The 21,011-nt window shown below is 51.4% G+C and overlaps 1 protein-coding gene across 5 annotated transcripts in view; it reads left to right on the top strand.

Annotated features, from left to right (window-relative positions):
- SHANK2 (SH3 and multiple ankyrin repeat domains 2) overlaps positions 1-21,011 on the top strand; it is a 483,554-nt gene that overhangs the window by 151,252 nt on the left and 311,291 nt on the right. For all 5 annotated transcript variants that reach the window (XM_051965794.1, XM_051965793.1, XM_051965791.1 and 2 more), the window contains one exon: positions 11,206-11,375. In XM_051965794.1, the coding sequence (XP_051821754.1) occupies positions 11,206-11,375 (170 nt within the window). The remainder of the gene's footprint in view (positions 1-11,205; positions 11,376-21,011) is intronic.

The following is a 21,011-nucleotide window of genomic DNA, read 5'->3' as shown; positions in this document are numbered from 1 at the left end:
TTGTATGTCCCCCAATTTGCTCTCGAGTCACGAGGTCACGAGGAACTTAGACTCGCCCATGGGAAAGGCCTGTAATACCTGCAGAGGATGCTGATTACCCCTCTCCTCTGAGCACTCTTTTCTGAGCCAGATAAATGAGCGAGACTTTCTTGGCCCTCGTGTATTCCCATGACTCCGTCTACCTTGCTGGAGCCCTTTCTCCAGGACTTTGAATTTGGAGGCTAGCCTGGAAGTGGTCTTTGCTCCTTGACCTTGCTCTGTCTCCTTTGCCCAGCCTTCTGTCTCCCTAAGGATGCCTTTTTATAGACCATGATAGTAAAGGAACAAGAGCTCTGGGGTTCTGGGGTTCCGACCCCTGGGGTTTCCAGCATCTGGGAGGCACCCTATTTAACAGGCCTTCTTGACACATGGATCATCATTGCTAACACGCTTCCAGCTCAGAGCATTCTGTGGCCCTCTGGGTCACCAGGAAATGTGATGACTTGTAGTCATTCTGCCTCCCTGGCAGGAGACCAAGGGCAGAGCAGATGCACTGGGCTCTTGGGCCTTCTTGTTCCAGGAAGGGCCCCCTTCCATCTGGGCTGCCCTCCTCTGCCCGGTCAGTACTGTCTGCTCGTATCATGGCCATTCATGAACGTGGAAGATGGAATGGGATTAATGTGATCACGGGCTGAAGACCTCCGGGATTTGTGTCTGGAGGGTCCTGTATCATCAAGAATCTTCCAGACAAAATCTAATGGTTTTCATGTGTCCATTAATTCTTTGGGGGAATAGCCCGAGATTTCCTGTGGGGTTTTACAATTTGTCCCGAATTGATTGACTTTCAGAATGAAATACCTGGAGACTTGTGTCAGGAGATTCTGACTTCCCGCTCCGCACTTAGGGAGCTAGCAGGACTGACACAAAATACAAGGTGCCTTAGAAGGAGGAGGGAGAGCACTCTCATTGAGGTGCTTGGAGACTGGGGGGTGTCGACTCCCCAAATGGCCCCACAGATTCCCTGGTGAGCGTTAGTCACACTGACCACTGGATCCTGAAAGATCCTTGGAAGCAATATAAGGACCACTTCAGGACACAATCAGGTCGACCAGGGCTTCGTCCCTGGAGCTGGCCGGTTGTCTCTCCAGCAACTTCTTCATTTTGCTTGGATTTCCATGACCCTCCCTGGACGTGGGTGAAGGAGCTCCTGTTTTAAGGCACAACGTGAAGCTTCAGGGGAGCGGGAAGCCGGATCGCCACCTCTGCTTTCTGGTAAAGTGGCATCACACCGAGCTCCTCCTGACAAGAATTGCTTTTTGGGGCTGAGTATAATTCCATTAGCATGGAGACTCTTCCCTCTTATTCTACCTGCTCCAGAGTATAGCGGTCCAGTCACGGGACTGGGGGCTTAGAAAATATCCCCAGCACTCCATCATGCAGCTTCCTCCCAGTGTCGTCAGTGCTCCTTTCTAACTCTGGGACTCTATGCCCAGCTCTCAGGGCATTGCTTTTCCTGCTCAGTCACTAGACCCAGGAGCATTTATTAAGCACCTACTATATTCCAAGCACTCCATCATGCAGCTTCCTCCCAGTATCTTCAGTGATCCCTTCCAACTCTGAGCCTCTGTGCCTGGCTCTCAGATCCTTGCTTTTCCTGCTCAATCATTAGACCTAGAAGCATTTATTAAGTACCTACTGTATCCCAAGCACTCTACCATGCAGCTTCCTCCCAATGTACCACAGTTGCAGTCTTTCTAGTGAGACCCAAGAACATGGATAATTTAGATATAATTCATTTCAAATCTAAAAACACTTAGCTCCCCTCTACCTATACCTGTTCTCTATAAGGCCCTGTGTCTTACGTAGACAAAAGAGAGTCAGAAGACACAAGGTGATGAAGGGAGGGGTCAGGGGGCTTGGGAGACTTGGAACAGACTCGCTGGGGGAGGGGAGTTGAGACTTAAAGGCAGGCTTGTGCTCTGAGGGGGAGCAGGCCAGGAGTGGTCAAGGCTGGCTGAAACATGGGGCCCAGAAAAGACTAATGGCAGGATGGGGGGATTCCCATTTAACAGGGCAGGAAAGGTTGGTTTGTTTAATCTGGAGGCATTGCAGAAAGATTTTGAAGAGGGAAGCAACGTGCTCAGACCCTAATGTAGGATGATTATTTTGACAACAGGATGGCAGGTGGATCGGAAAGGAGTCCCCAAAAGAGAGCTGTTTGGCCGTGGGCAAGTCACTTAGACTCTGTCTGCCTCAGTTTCCCCATGTCTAAAACAGTACTGATAATAGCACCAGAATTGTTAGGAGGAGCAAATAAGAGAACATTTGTAAAGTGTGCAGCACAGTGACTGCGTCGCCGCAGTCTAGGCAGGGGGTGTGAGGGAGGGACAGATCTGTGGGACGTTTAAATCATGCCTTTGGCTCCGCATGTGTACATATGGATAGATGGTCTATATGAAGTGATTAAGTCCTTGGGAAGCGATGAGATGAGCAGAAGAGAATATTGAGAGAGAAAAGAGGAGCCTTGACAAAGCCTTGAGCTGTTTAATGACCTAGAGATGGATGGTGGTGCTGGGAGTATAATTGAGAATTTGAGAACCGAGCAGTCAGGTAGGAGGAGGGGAGAAGGGAGCAGTTCCCATCCTCCTTCCGAGGCAGTAGAAGGGTGAAGAAGGCCACCTGAGATTATGGGTAACCTTGGAAACAGTCTCCGTGAAGTGGCGGGGTCAGAAGCCAGATGGCAAAGGTCTGGGAACAGAGTGGGTGGTGGCGAGTACGGACAGCTCTCCGAGTTGCGCAGCGAATGGGGCTTGGGAGGGGGCGACGGCGTCAGGGAAAGGACCCCTTCGCACACACCACAGGATGGGGGGTGGGGGGGGGGACTTGGGTTCCCATCCTGGTTCTACCACTTCCTACGTGTGTCTCCGTGGGCCAGTCACCCAGCCCCTGCAGCTGTGATTCCTCCTCTGTCAAATGAAGGGAAGAATCAGAATAAGAATCATCAAGATTCCTTCCAGTTTCCAATCTCTGAGTCTCTGACTGAAGCGTGTTTTCAGAGAGCCGGGAAGGAGGAAATGGGGAGTCGGGAGAGAAAATGGAGAGGGTAATTAGAAAGGGCGATAGAGAACAGAGAAAGGGAGAGAGAGGAAGGAGGAAAGAAGAGGACAAAGGGAAGCATAGAGAAGGACTAAAGGAAGGGGAGAGGAAGAAGCACTTTGAGGATGAATTGATAAAAGATGAGGTGGAAAGCACAAACAGGGCTTTGTTCTTGACAAGAAAAAGGGCCACCTCTTCCCCAGAGGCTAGAGCAGACTGGGATCAGAACCACATCTGTAAATGTGGGGAGTGGGCAGAGGGCTGGAGTAGGAGCGATGGAGCCATCCTCAGGGGAATGGCCGCCATTTTTCAGTGAAGTGGGCATTGAAAGCATCGACTGAGGGAGGACAGTGTTGGGGTAGGTTCCGAGGAGGGCCCACGGGATCCTGGTTTCTTCGACTGCCAATCGAATCATGAAAGGGTGAGAGTTCCAGGATAGAAACAGGGCTTTCCCCAAACCTGAAGCTTCCAGTCTAACTGGCTTGCCTCAGGGCTCCTTCCTCCTCCTCCAGGGAACAAGTGACTATTTTATTAGGTCTGTGTCATTTCAGGTTTTCTAACCAGCCCTTGTAAAATCCCAAGCACGTTAGCCCATTGCATAAGTAGAAACCCCTCTCTAGCTTATGTGACTGACTCTGGGGAAGTCATTTGCCTCTTCTGTGCCTCAGTTTCTTGGTGGTAAAATAGTGATAATGCACGCAGCCTGTCATTATTATGAGATAATGTATGTAAAACCCATTGCAAACCTTAAAATACTCTATCAAGACCATATTGTTATGATTCCTGGCATTTTCATTTTTTTCTTCCAATCCAGATTATATAGTAATAATAAGTAGCACTTAGCTATTTCTAGGGAGCTTCAGGGCACAATTTTTGGACCTGGGATCAGGAAGATGAGTTGCAGTCCAGGATCAGAGATTTACTAGCTGTTTGCTAACCCTGGCTGGTCACTTAATTTCTCTCAATCTCAGTTTTTTCATCTCTAAAATGGGAATAATACCTCATATGGTTATTGTGAGAATCAGATGCAATAACATATGTATAGTGCTTAGTAAATCTTAAAAACTGATATATGTTATTATTACAATCCTGATTAGAGATTATCTTCGTACTGTGTTCAAAATATTTTTTTTCCATGACTGAGCTCTTGTCTTCTAGAGCAGTCTCCAAGCTAAGGGAATTAAACTCTCAGCAGCAAAAGCACTATTTTTCAGGAGGAAATCTGGTGTGACTCTGCTTGGCCAGAATATTGAAAGGCTGAGGGGGGGGGGAATTGATTCCCTGGTTCACGGAAGGTTCCTGGTGTACCAGCACATGGAGGCCCCTGATAAATGCTTGTCGAATTCTGCCCGTGTCCAGGTTATAGAAATGCAAACACCAGAGCAGCTGTCGGGCTCCCCTTCCGAAGGAAGCAGCTGTCCGGCTTTAATGATCAAACACTGGCCAGCCTAGTCAAATATCAAGACCCAGCATGCTCAGTGTGCCCCTGGAAGTGGAAATGGCAGGTCCTTAGAAACTCTCCCGCGCAGGCCCCTCGTGTTCCAGATCTGGACGCAGGCCAGAGGAGAAGCGAGTCACCTGAGAGAATCGAAGATGTAAACCCCCCAGACCCATCATTCCAAGCTCCACTAACACTCCATGGCCTCCCACCTAGCAGTAGCTAAAGGGTCCCACAGAGCCCAGAGCACTGAGTCTAGAATCAGAATGATGCAAGGTCAGGTCCAGCTCAGTAGCTGTTTGACCGTGGGCAAGCCACTTAGCCTCTGTCTGCCTCAGTTTCCCCATGTCTAAAACAGTACTGATAATAGCACCAGAATTGTCAGGAGGAACAAATAAGATAACATTTGTAAAGTGTGCAGGACAGTGACTGATGCATAGGAGGTGCTTAATAAATGCTTGTTTCCTTTCTTCCTATAACAAGATGGGGTGAGTAGGCGTTTGTCCTGAGATGCAGATGTCCGTGGCTGTGAGGAGACAGGCTTTCCTCCCTGAGGGTCAGTCTGTCAGCTGGCTTTCATTAAGCATCTTCTATCGGGAGGACTGTGCCCTAGAGACCAAAAATTAGGCTCCCTGGGAGCTCCCAGGCTGATGGGAGAACAATATGCAAATGATTACGTACAGAGAAGCGAGGGACTGGCTGCGAGTTTGTATAAAAAGAGATGAACAGTTTTTGTTGCTGTTCAGTCGTGTCTATCTCTTTGTGACCCCATTTGGGGGGTTGCTTGGCAAAGTTGGAATTTGCCTTTTCCTTCTCCAGCTCGTCTTATAGATGAGGAAACTGAGATAAACAGGATGAAATGACTAGACCAGATTTGAACTCTGTGCCACCAGTGTCCAGATTGATGGTTATTAACCAGCTATTAGTGCTTCCTTGAGAATTTTCTCCTGATAGAATCTGAGAAATCAAGAGTCTTGGAAAAGGCAGAGCTTTAGATGCAAGTGAGCATCTGTCCTTGGTGCTGAACCTCAAGAAGAGCGCCTGCTCCTCAGTGCTCAGATAACCTTGGGGAAACTCATCAGCAGGATAAGTTTTTGGAACATTAACTGGGTCTTCCCTGGGGATTGAACATGTCTTGGGAGCTGGCCGCTGGCTGTTGGGGTTCCCCAGGGCAGAGCCACGCCCCCCTTGTCTCTGGAGCTCCCCTGTCTCTGGGCCTTTCTCATTCCTTCTGCGTATAACAGGTGTTTGAGTTGGCTCTCGGCGGGCTGCAGCAGCGGTGGTGGAAGCTTCAGGTGAATGGGTGCCAAGCCCAGGGATGGCCCACAAGGTTCCTGGGGGATCCGTGAGCTTTTTCAGATCTCTGACTCTGAAAGCGGAGCTTAGAAAAAGGAGGGTTCGGGTCCCTCGGGCTCAGGTCCCTGAGGTTTTGCCCTGTAGAAATTTAGATTTTAGATGCCCTGTAAAAGCGTGGCTTTTTCCGCGGTCCGTTTTTCGTTTTCTACAAGCAGCGGCCGGCTGCGCAGGGCAGTGTTGGCCCTGGTTTATGTCCCGAGCCGCGCCTGTTCATTGGCCCAAAAAATCCATGGGCTGAATCTCAATCAAGGGAAGGGCCAGACTCTGCTCCTCCCGGGCACTAAGGGGCCAGAATGGCCGAGCAGGGCTGTGTCCCTACAGAGGAGGGGCCGGGGGTCTCCTGGGGCCTGAACGAGTGTGGTCCCTCTCAGCACGGTTTCCCCCAGGGGGGAATGGAAACAGGCCGCGGCTCTGAAATGGCCGCCATTCATGAGATGCTCGGTCAGTGTCAGGCCGTGGGCAGAAATGTGAGAACAGGAAGGAGATGGGCCCTCTTATGGACAGAAATTCCAGGAGCCAGAAAAATGAGGGCAAGGAAATCCACAAGGGAGAGGATTGATACCTGGGGCGTTAAGCATGAACCCCCCTCAGGAGGGGATCCTTAAGCTGAATGTGGGAAGCTAGGTGGCGCCACAGCGGACAGAGAGCCTAGAGGGGCAGCTAGGTGGCGCCATAGCGGACAGAGGGCCTGGAGGGGCAGCTAGGTGGCGCTGCAGCGGACAGAGGGCCTGGAGAGGCAGCTAGGTGGCGCCGCAGCGGACAGAGGGCCTGGAGGGGCAGCTAGGTGGCGCTGCAGCGGACAGAGGGCCTGGAGGGGCCGCTAGGTGGCGCTGCAGCGGACAGAGGGCCTGGAGGGGCAGCTAGGTGGCACTGCAGCGGATAGAGGGCCTGGAGGGGCAGCTAGGTGGCGCCGCAGCGGACAGAGAGCCTGGAGGGGCAGCTAGGTGGCACTGCAGCGGACAGAGAGCCTGGAGGGGCAGCTAGCGGATAGAGGGCCTGGAGGGGCAGCTAGGTGACAGTGCAGCAGATAGAGGGCCTGGAAGGGCAGCTAGGTGGCGCCGCAGTGGACAGAGAGCCTGGAGGGGCAGCTAGGTGGCCCCACAATGGATAGAGCATCTTGTAACCAGAATGTTTCACTTTCCTGGGTTCAGATATGACCTCAGACACTAGCTGTGTGACCCTGGGCAAGTCCCTTCATCCCGCTTGCCTCACTTTCCTCATCTGTAAAATGGGCTGGAGAAGGAATGGCCACTCCAGCATCTTTGCCAAGAAACACGGGTGCTGGAGAGCCGAAGGCCTTTGCTTGGCCATTCTCAGAGATGAGATCGGGAGGCTGGATGGGCCAGGTAAATGAAGTCTAATTTATGGACTGATAGGTTTTCTATATTGTAATTTCCCACACTTCTCTTTTTTTTCCCTTTTATGTATTTTTCTAAATTCTTCACAGTCCTAAAAACTAGAAATTACTTCTTTCTCCTCAAAGTAGCCAGGATGTTTGCCTGATGTTTTAGGAGCAGTGCGATGTAGTAGAGATTTGGAACTGAAGCCACGTCGGGCCTGAGTTCAAATCCTGTTTTAGACCCTTCCTGGCCGTGTGGCCAAACGCACATTATCGCATCCCTCCTAGCCTAGCCTCAGTTTCTTCATTTGTACAATGAGGCACCAATGTTTGTGCTGTCTCCTTCATGGGCTTGTTGAGAGGATTCTTTTCTGAGCCTTAAAGGTTGTGGAAGAAGAAGACTCAGTGGCCATCTAGAACCCCGTTATCTTACATTTCTCCCTAAGCAATTTCTTCTTCTCAGAACTGGCCCAATCTGGTAAGAGGTTTGTGTCTTGTCGCCCTCCTTTAGTAGGTTAGTTATCCCTCCCAGCGCCGTGTCATCTGCAGGTCTCGTGGCCCTGCCATCTGTGGCAATGTCCGAGTCACAAATGAACAAATTCAACAGCAGGAACCCAAACCCAGCTCCTCGGGGCTCTGCGCTTGAGATCTTCCCATTTGGAAGTAAGAAATTCTGCCAGCGGACACCTTCGGGTCTCCCTGCCCAGAGTTCCAAGTTCACCTGTTTGTACTATTGTCTAGATCGCCTTTCTCCATCTTCCTCTAAATTCAATACTTTGTCTCTCCCCTCTGCTTTTCCATAAATAGATGAATAATATTAATATAATATTAAATATTAGCAAAAAGTACCTATTTGAACTGCATTTCTTGGACAATATCAAATGGTTCCTCGGATCAGGATGTCAGGGTTCCTTCCCAGGCACCTGTCTTAGTCCAGGGGGGTTGATCCGGGAGTATTTGTTGCCGGAGGATTCTTGGGGCTGAGGGATCTACTCATTTGACTTGATGAATCCCATTCTCTAGTCCTAAGCGGAGCAAACTTGATCCCTTTCCCAAAGAACAGCCTTTAGGTGCTGATCTGGTCACTGAGTCTCATTGGAGGGGCACATTTAAGGCAAGTCTTATTTCTGGTCTTACAGTACAAAATGATGACTCCTTTAAAGGGCGCTAGGTGTCCATTACCCGGCTAGGAGGGTCCAGTCTTTAGTAATGGTATCCATGGTTTCCCCTTATTGTCCTTCATCTGAAAAATAAGAGCTAAGCCCCTCGAGGGAGGAGACTTGCCCATTTTGTCTTCTTACTCTCAGCACCTAGAATGGTACCCAGTTTATCTCAGGCACATAATAAGTGTCAGCCTCCTCCAGTAGCCTTCAAACTCAAGGTACCTTGGGACTTGCTGGACGGGGGCTTCCCCTGGGCGAGAAGCTTTGCCTCTCCATTCCATGGCTAGTGGAGGAAAGAGACCATTTTTCCTTCCCGCATCCTTTCCCCCTGTTTCCTCTGGTTGGGTACCGGGTCACAAGCCACCAAACTGGTCTTGTGGGCCTGGAGGTTCAGCCTGAGCCAAAGGGACGGGGCCGGTTATCTCCTGGGCAATGACTTTGCTCCTTCCCATCCCACTGAGAAGCTGGTTACGCTTTGACAGTGATAGCTACACATCTTTAGTTAATTTAGAGTTACCCGTCCCCTATTCTCTGTGACCATTTAGTGGGGAGAGAGGAAGGGAACCCCTGAGAGATCGGCCTTCCCCTCCCCAGCACAAATAAATGATCTCATTGGCATTTCACGGAAGGCCTGGGAGGAAGGGTTACTGCATGTCTTGCCATCCCCACTTGACACTTGAGTAGCAAAGAGAGTCCCGGGGAAGTCCGAGTTGGCCGGATGGTTCTACAGAGTTTCGGAGGCGGGCGTGAGTCCGGCCCAACGCTCCCTGGGCGGTCCTACGCCATCCCCAGATGTGCCGCCCCCAGCCCTCCAGATGTGCTCTGCCCAGGCAGATGGAGGGTCCCTGTCACGTAGCCCCAGACGGCAGCAGTCGGAATGGGCCAGGCTGCCTCCTCCTGCCTTGGGTGCGCTGGCTATTTTAGCTTCAGCTTCCTGCTTTCTTCACTCCCTCTTTGTTTCCAGGGACTAATCAGTCCTGCTGTTTCCTAGTTACGGGCCTGGCCTCCTGCAGACTCAGGGAGCGGGTCCCGTTGGGATTTTCCCCTGTGGTTGGCAGTGATGGCAGACGGTAAGCCCTCCCCTCCCGTGATACGGACCCCCCCCCCCCGTACGGAAGGCTTGCCCTGAAGAGGCTTCTTCCCTGCTCCGACCTGCCCTTGTGACGGGCCCCAGGGCCTTAGATAGCTCCAATTACCTCTGGTCCTCCTTCATTCACTATGCCGTTCATCAGGAGCGACAAGCGTGAAAATACTCTCTGGAGAAAGGGTAGAGTTTGTGGAGATGCTGGAAAACAAAGCTCTTTCCTCCGGGGAAGCTGAGAAAAGTGGCTTCTGGGGAGGTCAGAGTCACCTGCAGTCAAGTGGCCTTCCAGAAAGGGTGGTTAATTGGAAGCAGAGTTGTGGGTTCGAATCCTGGTTCTGCCGCTTCCTAACTATATGACTTTGCACAAATCACTCAACCTATCCAGGCCTTTATGTTATCCTCTGAAAAATGAGGGGGGGGGCTGGGCTGCATGATTGCCCCAGTCCCCTCTTTTACTAGGAGCCTATGATTTGGGAGGGGTCTCTTTGAAGCTGTCATTTAACAGAGAGCAGACTGCTACCCAGAGAAATTAGTTAGGAAGCCTTGATTGGCCACCTACTGTGTGCACAGCACTGAGCTGGGGCTGAGGATGGAAGGGCAAAGGAATGGGCTCCTTCCCTTGAAGAGTTTCCCATGGGATCCCATGGCAAGGGAGTCATGGAGGTCCTGGGATCTCCTCTGCTGCCTCCCTCCAGGACGGTTGCTCTTCTCTCCCTTCGGGATCACAGCTCAGCAGCACATGGTTATTTGCTCATTGTCTCCTCCACTGAGTGTTTCTTACCCAGCTTCACATCCCGTGTGCTTCGCACAGTGTCTGGCGCACAGTAGGCGCCTAATGCTGCCGCCGTTCCATTCTGGAAGGGGGCGTCTCGCCTTGGCTCAGGGCGGACCCTCATCAGCCCCCTCAGGGGATGGAAGCTGCTCTTCTCCTGGGGGAAAGGCCTTGGATTCTCCCGCCGGCCGAGCGCGGCCACGTAAATCTCCTAGGAAATTCGTGGTGACAGCTGCTGATTATCGCTGATAGGAAAATGGCTGGACACATCCAATTGCTCCTTCTTCAAAATGAAGTATTGGGCTTTTCCCCCCACGGAGATGAGAAAATTACAGGGTAGTTACCGAACGGAGAGATTTCCAAAACTACTTTAATGTGAAATTCACTCTTTCTCATTTCGGTCAGAATTTAACACTATGGAGATCTCATTGGCAGGGCGGCACGTCCAGATGCCAACGTGAGGGGAGGAAAAGCGGGGGATGGGAGGGGGGAAGGAACGTGTATCTGAGCGCCAAGATTCTGGGCCGTCCGAAGATCGCAGACTCCTGGGGGGTCGGCAGTGCTCCCCTTTTGCTCACTGCCCTGCGGAAATTTCATCAGTGTTTCTTGAATTAAATATGGCACTTCCTTTATTAAAACATCTTCATTCTTTTCTATATTATAAATTAAGTCAAATATATAAGTATACATAAAATTATTTTATTATTATTTTTTACTATTTCATTTATTCTTTTATTTTGCTGTTCCCCCTAAATTACACGGTAAATAATTTTTAACGTTCTTTTTTTAAGGTTTTGCGTTCCAAATTCTCCCTGTCTCTCCCTCCTCGGGAAGATCAGCGTTTCCTATCGATTATCCCTGCGCGGTGGTTTATTAAAAATCTGTGAGGGGATGGTCTCGCCGGAGGGCTGGGCCGCGTGAGGGGAGCAGAGGCAGCCCGGCTCGCCTGATGGTTCTCGTTTTCTCCCTCTCCTCCAGCGCCGGCTTCGCTCCTGGTGCCGCCAAGGATGCCATGTCCGCCTTTGACTATCCGGGTCCCAAGCGCAAGCTCTACAGCGCTGTGCCCGGGAGACTGTTTGTTGTCGTAAAGCCATATCAACCTCAAGTCGATGGAGAGATCCACCTTCACCGGGGGGACAGGGTCAAAGGTAAGCTTCGAGTTCCGTTTTCCTTGGCTTTTTCCCTGGGGCTCACGGGCCCACATGTGGCTGAACAAGCTCTCGGTTGGCAGAATGTTTGTTCTTGTGACTGAGTTCTCAGGGACCCCATTGGGGGTCTCTTGGTGGAGAAATGCAGTGGTGGGCCACTTCCTTGTCCAGCTCATTTTACAGATGAGGAAACTGAGGCAAACAGAGTCAACTGTCTAGCCTAGAATCACACAGATACCTCTTCTGGGCAGGGCGCTCCTCCCTTTGTGAATTTGCAGGTCTCGGGGACCTCCTCCGGACCTGGGGGCAGAAGGGACTTGCCCAAGGTCACACAAGAGGAAGCACCTGAGGCAGAATTTGACCTCAAACCCTGTGATTCCAAAGCCATGGCTTGGTCTCCCCAGGCCCTTGGGGGGGCCCTTGGGCACAGGGAGGGTCCACTGGGCTCCAGCCAGGGTCAGATGCAGGGTCTCACCCCGGATCTTTCTGATCCCCTCCGGCTGCCAGGCCCCTTCTCCGGCCCAGAGCTGCCCCAGCAGCCGCTTCCCGGCCTGGTGGAAACCGTCCCCAAGGGGAGCATCCTGACCGGCCCAGACTGGGCGGGCGGCTCCTTGGAGGATATCCCCAGGGAGAAAACGGCTACCCAGAATGCACGTGGGAGCAGGAGGGGAAGGAGGTCGGAGGGGGTCGGGGTGGGGGGATGGGAGGACTGTGTATAATTAGGAGTTGTCTTGCTTCACTAAAAATACCTCCTGAGTCAGCCCCTCCATGACATCATGTGTCTGCTGCCGGCTGCGGTTCAGGCCCAGCCCCGTGCGGGTAAACAAGCATCTCTGGTGGCCGAAGGCCAGCCTCCGGGACACAAAGCACAGCCTGCGTCCGTGCTGGGACTTCGGGCCCCAGCTTTCCCAGCTTGGCTGCCCTTGCTGGGAGGCTGCCCCCCCATCCTGGCCCGGCCTCCGAGGCTGCCTCCCCTGCCCCGGCCCGGCCTCCGAGGCTGCCTCCCCTGTGCCATCCTGGCCTCCAAGGCTGCCTCCCCTGCGCCAGCCTGGCCTCCGAGGCTGCCTCCCCTGCCCCGGCCCGGCCTCCAAGGCTGCCCCCCCATCCTGGCCCGGCCTCCGAGGCTGCCTCCCCTGCCCCGGCCCGGCCTCCGAGGCTGCCTCCCCTGCCCCGGCCCGGCCTCCGAGGCTGCCTCCCCTGCCCCGGCCCGGCCTCCGAGGCTGCCTCCCTTGTGCCCTTATGCAACTTTTCTGCCTCCAGCCTCTCTCCTCAGCTTTGTTCTCCACAGTCACCAAAATGAACTTGTGCCTTCCCCACCCTCTCTGAAGAACCTTCCCTGGCTCCTTGTTGCCTCTAGGACAAAATATAAGAAGGTTTAAGTCGTTGGACTCCAGCTTCCCTTTCTGACTCCATTCTCTTATTACGTTGACGATTCTCACCAAAGCGGGCAGCCGGGGTCCCGCCCCCTCCCATCCTGAATCCCCCTGACTTCAGGCAAAGTCACTGAGCTTCTCGGGCTCCCGGCGCACTCTGCCCCTTGCCCCCTGACCTGTGCTCTGTCTCAGCTTCCTCCTCTGTCAAGCAGTGGCCGTACTCGGCGGCCACGAGGCCATCGCTTCGTAAGCCTGTCGAGAGGCGGCCGGTGAGCGCGATCTCTCCGAAGGAGACGCCGCGGGCAGAATGCCCGGCCTGGAAGGCAGGAGGGCCGCCGCCAACCTCACCAGGGCACGGGGGTCTCTCGAGTGCGTCGAGGACGAGGGATGGCCCAGAGACCCCTGGAGGCCTCATGGATCTCCACAGCCCGACAGTCCCTCTGTTCACAGCCGTGGGAGAGGGTTAAGGCCCTGCCCCCTGGGGTCTTCCAGCCTAGCTTGTGTGCACGTGCACTGAGGAAGAGTTACCCATAAAACACTGCGGCAGGAAGTGAGCTTTCTCAGGGATCCACGGCGGGTTGCAGGCAGTGGGGAGAGCAGCTTGTGGGGCCGGAGGATCCCAGGCTCACTCGGACCTGGGGGAGGCGGACGTCAGGGAGCCGAGAGTGGGGCTGCTCAGACCCAGCTGGGGGGGGGGGCCTGGAGAAGCCCGAAAGGGCCTTGCCCAAGCCGCCGAGGACGCTGGGCTGGTTCCTGAGGGAGACCGCGGCTGTGCTCGAGTAAGGTCGTTTCCCAGCTGAGGCTGGAGCCCCCAAGGGGAGGAGACGCATCCTGTAGGAAGCCAGGGGACTGGTCAGGGTCCCAGTGAGGAAAGCGAAGGGACCTTCAGATGGAAGAAAATCACTCGGAAGGAGGGGCTAGACGTGGGGGGAAGCAGGGGTCCCAGGTGCCTCGGGCCGGGGGCTTTTCCAGCGTCACAGCCTGTCAGTCCACGTAGGAAAAGGAAGGTAAGGAGTTGGACTGAGTGTGATTATTTTGAATTCACGAATTAAAAACCCACTTATTAAGCACTTACTGTGTACCCACCCCATGCAAAGAGAGAAAAGCAAGGCGGTCTGCCGTTTTCTCAGGAAACTTGCCTTCTGCTCGGGAGGCACGAGGCATGAGTCCAGCCGCCACACTAACGGGAAGGCTCCAAAGGCCTATGGGAGAACGCGCAGTGTGAACGACGAAGTCCCAGCTCCTTGGGCTTCCTCGGGAGGTCGGCTAACAGTGCAGTGGTTCTCAGGGCAGGGACACGGTGCAGGTGGGAAGGAAGCTGAGGTGATCCCCATCTCATTTAAGCCATCACCATCATCCTTCCCCTGGCCAGGTAGAACTCTGGAACTGAGTTCAGGAAGACCTGAATTCAAATATGGCCCTGTGACTCTTGGCAAGCCATTTAAATGTTATCTGCCTCAGTTTCCTCATCTGTAAAATGGGAATCCTAATAGCCCTTACATCCCGAGGTTGTTGTAAAGATTAAATGAGAAAATATTTGTGCGGTGCTTTGCAGACTTTAAAGTACTATGTCAAAGTTAGTTTTAGTATAACAATGATATCGGGGCAGCCGGGTGGCCCAGTGGGTAGAGCTCCAGCACTGAAGTCAGGAGGACCTGAGTCCAAATCTGGTTGGACTTAACACTTCCTGGCTGTGTGACCCTGGGCAAGTCACTTAACTCCAGTTGCCTCAGCAAAAAACAAACTAACAAACACTATCTACTATAACAATGGGCTATTAAACTATTAGAATAATACAATTCCAATAGCTAGAATTGATGTAGTGTTTTCAGGTCTGTCATATATTTTACAAACATTTCCACAATATCCCAATAACTCTCGGAGGTAGACGTTATTCCTATTTAGCAGATGAGGAGACGGAGACAGAAGGAGGGCAAGTTTTTGCTGTGGCTCACGTGGCCAGGAAGGGTCTGAGGCTGGATTTGGACTCGGTGATTCCTTCCTGCCTTCACGTCCGGTGTTCGTTCCCTATGCTCCCTCGCTGGGGGTACCCTGGGGGGGTTCTGAGCAGCCCCTGGCAGGGGAGAAGAAAATCCGGAGACAAGGGGCAGAGCGGCCCGCCTGGCTGACCCTCCTGGACCCGCCTGGCTGACCCTCCTGGCTGACCCTCCTGGACCCGCCTGGCTGACCCTCCTGGCTGACCCGCCTGGCTGACCCCACCTGGCTGACCCGCCTGGCTGACCTTAAGAAATGGTAATTAGGAAGTTCAGGAAGATTTACCTGGACTGATGCAAAGTGAAGCAGGTAGAACCCAGTGAACAGTTTCCTGGTTGGTTATAATAATGAGCAGCAAAAACCAAATGCAACGAAATGATAGAGCTTGACCCTAAAAGGGAAAAATGGGGAGGAGTCTGACAAGAGCGTGAGGATACTTGCCCACATATAAATGGGGGCTAGAGATGGAGATGTGGATGATCTTTTATGGAAAGGTGAGCGCTAACATGGGAGGAATGCTGTCTCTAGTGTCTGATTAGCCTGGCTTTGCCATTTAGATCCAGAGCAAGATAGCACACGCTGTGTGCCTCAGTTTCTTCCCCTGTAAAATGGGAGGGGGTCCTGCCTATCTAGGACCCCATGAGTCCGTGTGATTGCCAAGGCAAGGAGCCGCTTATCCCCAGCTGTGCCTGGGCCTCCAGCTCGTGCTCAGGGACCAGGGTCATTAAAAGTCGAGAACTAGCTTCAGAGAAGTGAGCGATTGCTGATTCTGCCAGTTTCGATGGGTTTTTGATTTTTTTTTTTTTTTTTTGCCCCGGCCAGAACATTGACATCGAGCTGACTCTGCGTTCTCAAACTTGCCGACCTCCACAAAGCCGGCTCCCGGGGGGGCCGGTGCTGAATCTGTCATCCCGGAAGCTGGGGGGGGGGGACATGATGGCAAATGTTCGGGCGTTAGAGAGACGTTTGCACTTTCCTCTGTCACTCAGAGAGGGCAGCTTCAAAGCCCTTCAGAAGATCAATTAGAAAGCGGGGTCTGAGTGAAGGAAGGCTCTGACCCAAGAGCTGACTCCCTTGGCTCTCCTCAAGCCCTTCTCTCATTAATGGCCTTACCTGGCTGAAGGCCCTTATTAGTCACGGAGCCCGAGGCAGCTTCAGAGAAATAGCCACACTTGGGCCCCAAACGGTCGGCCCAACGGCTGCCTAATACCCAGTGCTCTGGCAACCTGCTGAGGACCCTCACTACCAGCAGTCCCAATGTGTCTGATTTCCTGGGCCCCGACAAGGCCGGGGCGCCCTACCTGAGGACAGCCCGGACAGCCTGTGCCCCGTGTGCCCACAGAGGGCATGGGGAGAAGCTCATCGAGGGCAGGGAGGGTCAGGCTAATTACTGACCGAGCCGCAGGAGGCGGCGTCTCCTAGAAAAGCCCCCGTCCAAGAGCTGGATCCCCTTAGATGATCATGGGCTGACTGCTTTTTGGCATTTTGTTTTTAAGAGTTCTTTTTTTAAAAAATCAGTTTTATTTATCCATCTTTCCCTTCTTCAAATAAGTGGGGGTTTGGGGTATGAAACTATATACAATGTCAGAGTTGATTATGAACATTTGTTTTATTAGAAATATATATTCAAATTAGTATTAGACTATATTAGAAATATAGAAATATTAAAAATATATTTTATTTGAAATAGAAATCTCTATTATGCAAGAATTTTATTAGAAAAATGCTGAGAGGAAAGAAGAATATGTTAGTAAGTGTGGATGACTTTTAAAAATTCATTTTGTTTTGTTTTTATTTTTTATCTTTACTGAGGTAATTGGGGTTAAGTGATTTGCCCAGGGTCACACAATCAGAAAGTATTAAGTGTCTGAGGCCACATTTGAACTCAGGTCCTCCTGATTTCAGGGCTGCTGCTCTATCCACTGCACCAACTAGTTGACCCCCAAAAATAGTTTTAAAAAAGATATTGTTGTCCTTTATTTTTACCTAATGTTCATTTCTGGATCTAGTAGCCATCATTCACCAGCCTGCCAATGTTATAGCTTTCTTTGTAATAAAAAGCAAGTGGTTAAGTAAAAAAAATCTGCTGCAAATGACTGTCTGTGACAGTGTAATCACCATTCTGCCAGTGTAAAATGCAGATGTGTCTACCCTGTGCTCCTCCCTCCCTTCCTCCCTCCCTCCCTCCCTCTCTTCCTCCATCCCTCCCTCCCTCCCTTCCTTCCTTCCTCCCTCTCTTCCTCCCTTCTCCCTCCCTCCCTCCCTTCCTTCCTCCCTTCCTTTCTTCCTTCCTTTCTCCCTTCCTCTTTCCTTCCTCCCTTCTTCCCTCCCTCCCTTCCTCCCTCCCTCCTCCCTCCCTTCCTTCCTTCCTTCCTTCCTTCCTTCCTTACTTACTCCCTCCCTCCCTCCCTTCCTTCCTTCCTTTCTCCCTTCCTCCCTCTCTCCCTCCCTCCCCCCTTCCTCCCTCTCTCCCTCCCTTCATCCCTTCCTTTCTTCCTTCCTTTCTCTCTTCTCTCCCTCCTTTCCTCCCTCTCTCCCTCCCTTCTTCCCTTCCTCCCTTCCTCTCTCCCTTTCTCCCTCCCTCCCTTCCTCCCAAGTGCCCTTTCTTTCTCCATTTCCTTCTTCCTCTGAGTAATTATTCTTGCCTTTTTTTCAGTCCAGCAGTGTTAGGGTTAGCACTGAATTGCTAAACACAGATTAAGGACATTTAGCTCGGGGGATTAAGAGGCAGCAGGCAGCTCTAAAGAGAGTAGGAAATCTGCATAAATTAAGGGGATTAGAGAAGAAGGGATCTAGGAGGAGCTTTGAGTCAGAAATACGAGAGTATGTGATGCTAAGCAATGCAGGTAGAGGTCTCCATACTTATATAACAAAAAGAAATGGTTGCCCAGACCCTCAGTGAGCTTTTGTTAAAGGCTTCCTGGGATCCGATTCCTATTAAAGAACCAGCTCCAGGGTTTATTGCTACATCCAGCATGACCGAGTAGGAACAGGGAGAAGAGGACCCTTGGGACCAGGAAGGGCTCGGGGTCTGGCCCAAGAAATAGTGCGCTATGGGGGAATGAATGGCCTCCATCCTTATTCTGGGAACCTGGGTTCTGGGTCCAAATCTCTTTAATCTCAATACTTGTGTGGCCCCAGGCTTGTTCCTGGTGGAACTCCAGCTAGTGGCTGGACTAGATTGATCCTAAAGTTTCTTCTATCTGAAAATCCACAAGACTGAGCCCAAAGGAGAGAGTGTCCCCGACTGGAAGTCTCCAAACCAGTGCTGGAGGGTGGGAGGGGGGCAGGATTCAGCTTCAGAACAAACTGGACTGTGTCTTTCTGAGACTCCTTCCAGTTCTGAGCTTCAGAACTTCTAGGAGTAATCGATCCATCCCAGGCCTTTGTATGTTTGAGTGGAAGCTCCTGGTGACCAGGTCCCATAATGCCAGCGTGCAGCTTTGTGTCTGACATACTATAAGTACTAAATAAATGCTTTTTCATTTAAGTCAGGTCAGCGTTCATTTATTAAGCACCCACTGTGTGCCAGCCACTATGCTAAGTACTTAGTGTTTAAATAAAGGAAATTAAGGCTTGTGATCTAATAGAAGGGGGACTGAGGTGTGTGTGTGTGGGGGTGCTTTGCAACCAGCTATGTACAAACAAGAGAAATGATCGAGATCAATAAGAAATAATACCATACGATCATTCAAAGTGCTCCCTTAACTTGAAGGCTCTTTGGGCACAGTAATCAGTCGAGGGCCCGGTGGTTCTGAGCCTGGCCAGAAGCTTGCTGACACCTCCCGGCAGACCCTGAGGCAGGAATCTCGGCCCTTGGTGTCTGTCCCTGCTGACCCAGCGCCTTGCAGCCTTGCCCCTTTTTGGGAGCGAATGAGTCGGTCTTGCCGGGAGAAAGCTGCCCCCAGGTAGAGAGGGCTTGGTGGTCGGCCATCTCTGATTGTTTGCTACTCCCTGCCTCCACACTGGGGCTCTTCATTTGTTCAGAGTTGGGACAGATGAGGCAGACGTTTCCCCCATGATGCTAAGTGGGTGATTTCATCACAGGATGCCTCAGACACACGGAGACCCCTACTCTAAGTGAGGAGGAAGACTGGGTGGTTCAGAAGGGAGCCAGGATTTGAGCAAGACCACGGAGCTCCTGCCATGACCGGGATGGGACTGGAACCCAATCCCATGATGGCCGAACATAAGCTGGGGAAAATGACCCAGAGCAGGGACAGCAGACTCCTCCTGGGGACCCAAATCCCCATAGGGAGGATTTGAGCATTATGACTTAGCAGAAGGAAAGCTTAGGCTGCATTAAGAAAAGGAGATAATTGGACAAGGAGAAAGTCATGGTTCCATTGGATGTTGCCCTGCTCCCGCCAAGTCCGCGGTAGGGTGAACGATGTTCCTCTTCTCCGGGTGACCCGTTTTACGAAGAACATGGATAAGCTGGAATACATCGATAAATTGGTGAGAGAGGAGCAAATCGAGCATCTCTCCCTCTGAAGATAAACAGCCTTAAAGAGAGTGACCTCCAGGATCTGCCAGGGAAGAGAGGGGAATAGAGTTCCTCTCTGGCTTCAGAAACTGGGAGCAGAATTTACAAAATGCAGAGAGGCAGCAAATGGAGCCTTAGGGCAGGGAAAGCTCCGATCAAAGGGCAGGAGTAGTAGTGGATGGTCCATTGTTGGAGACCTTTAAGCAAAGTCTTGATGGAGAAAATCCTAGCTCCAAAGCAGGGAGGTTTGGACACTTTGGAGGGTCCTTCCCATTGTCAGACGGCCATTTGGTGATGGCTCTTGTTGACTGACTTGGAGCACGTACATTTTCCTCTCCAACATCTGTCACTTTCCCCTTTCTATCATTTTAGCCAATCTGGTGGGTATGAAACCACATCTCCAGTTTGTTGTAATTTGCCTTTCTTTAATCAAGAATGACGGAGAGCATTTTTATTTGACTATAGATTATTTTGACATTTTCTTCGTAAAATTGCCCGTTCACATCCTTTGACCATTTATCGATTGGAACGACTTATATTCTGATCTATTTGACAAGGTTCTTTATATATTTTAGATATGAACCCTGGCAAACTATAAATTTTTTCATCCATTTTCTGCTTTTCTTTTAATCTTCACTATATTTGCTTTCTACGTTCAAAGCCTTTTAAATTTAACATGATCACCGTTATCTGTTTTACTCCTAATAATATTCTCTATCTCATCTATTCATAAATTGTTCTCCTCTCCATAGTTTGATAAATAACATTCCATGTTCCTCTAATTTTCTTGTAAAATCTCTCTGTCCGGGTCACGTATCCGTTTTCACCTTATCTTGGTAAATGGTATGAGATAATTGTTCCCCTTTTCATTTAAGTCCTAATTGGACTCGCGTCTTTGTGTCTGGTGGCCAGGGCTCGGCATCTTTCTCATTCTACTCTCCCAGCCCCTTATGACCAGCCTGGGCCCCCCCAGGGCGACCAGTGGTTCCCTGCTTTGGGTCATCAACACTGCGTAATCTTTTTTATTGAAGTTTTTTTTTATTTTTAGAACATATGCAAGGATAAATCTCCAACATCGCGCTTGGTAAACCTTACAACATTGCTTAGTCTCGAGGAGCATCTTTCCTCCTCCTTATGGGTAGTCGTTGAGCCTGTGGACATAAAAATTCTGAGGCTTCTTAGGCCAAAATTGATGTCACCTTCTGTGGTCTTTTCATCCCTTACGATTGGGGATAGGACGACCTTTGGCATAAATCAGGAGGTGATGGTGGTGGATGTTAGTACTGATGGGTGAAGGTTTACAAATTGCTTTAGCTGTATAGGGATGCACAAGAACCCCCAGCAGGCACCGGGACTGCTATGATCCCCACTAGGCTCCTCTCCATCCTGCCTCCCGTGACCCTCCGTTCCCAGCAGGCTCTTCTCCATCCCGATGTCAGTGTGTAGGATTCAGGGTGACATGAAGGACGTCGATTCCTCTCCTGGGTCAGATGAATCTTTGTGAGAGTTTTTCCCTTTCGTAGTTTTCTGTTCTCTCTGGTCAAATCAGTTGTGAGCAAAGTACTGGTTCCTCCTTGCGAGGAAAGGGATCTGATGTCTCCTGGGGAGCCGGAGGCGCTCCGCCACAGTGAGGCTCCTCCCTCGCCTCTTTGTGCCCTTGTTCCGGGCAGAGCTGAAGAACCACCCCTTGTCCGGGAATATTCATAGGGTCAGACAACAGCTGAGAGTCCCCAGTTCCCGAGTTGTGCAGGGATCATGGGAGTAAAACAGACCAAGACCTGG

The sequence above is a fragment of the Antechinus flavipes genome, chromosome 6 (genome assembly GCF_016432865.1).
Source record: "Antechinus flavipes isolate AdamAnt ecotype Samford, QLD, Australia chromosome 6, AdamAnt_v2, whole genome shotgun sequence".
NCBI classification, from domain to species: domain Eukaryota; kingdom Metazoa; phylum Chordata; class Mammalia; order Dasyuromorphia; family Dasyuridae; genus Antechinus; species Antechinus flavipes.
This window is presented reverse-complemented; position numbering and strand designations above follow the sequence as displayed.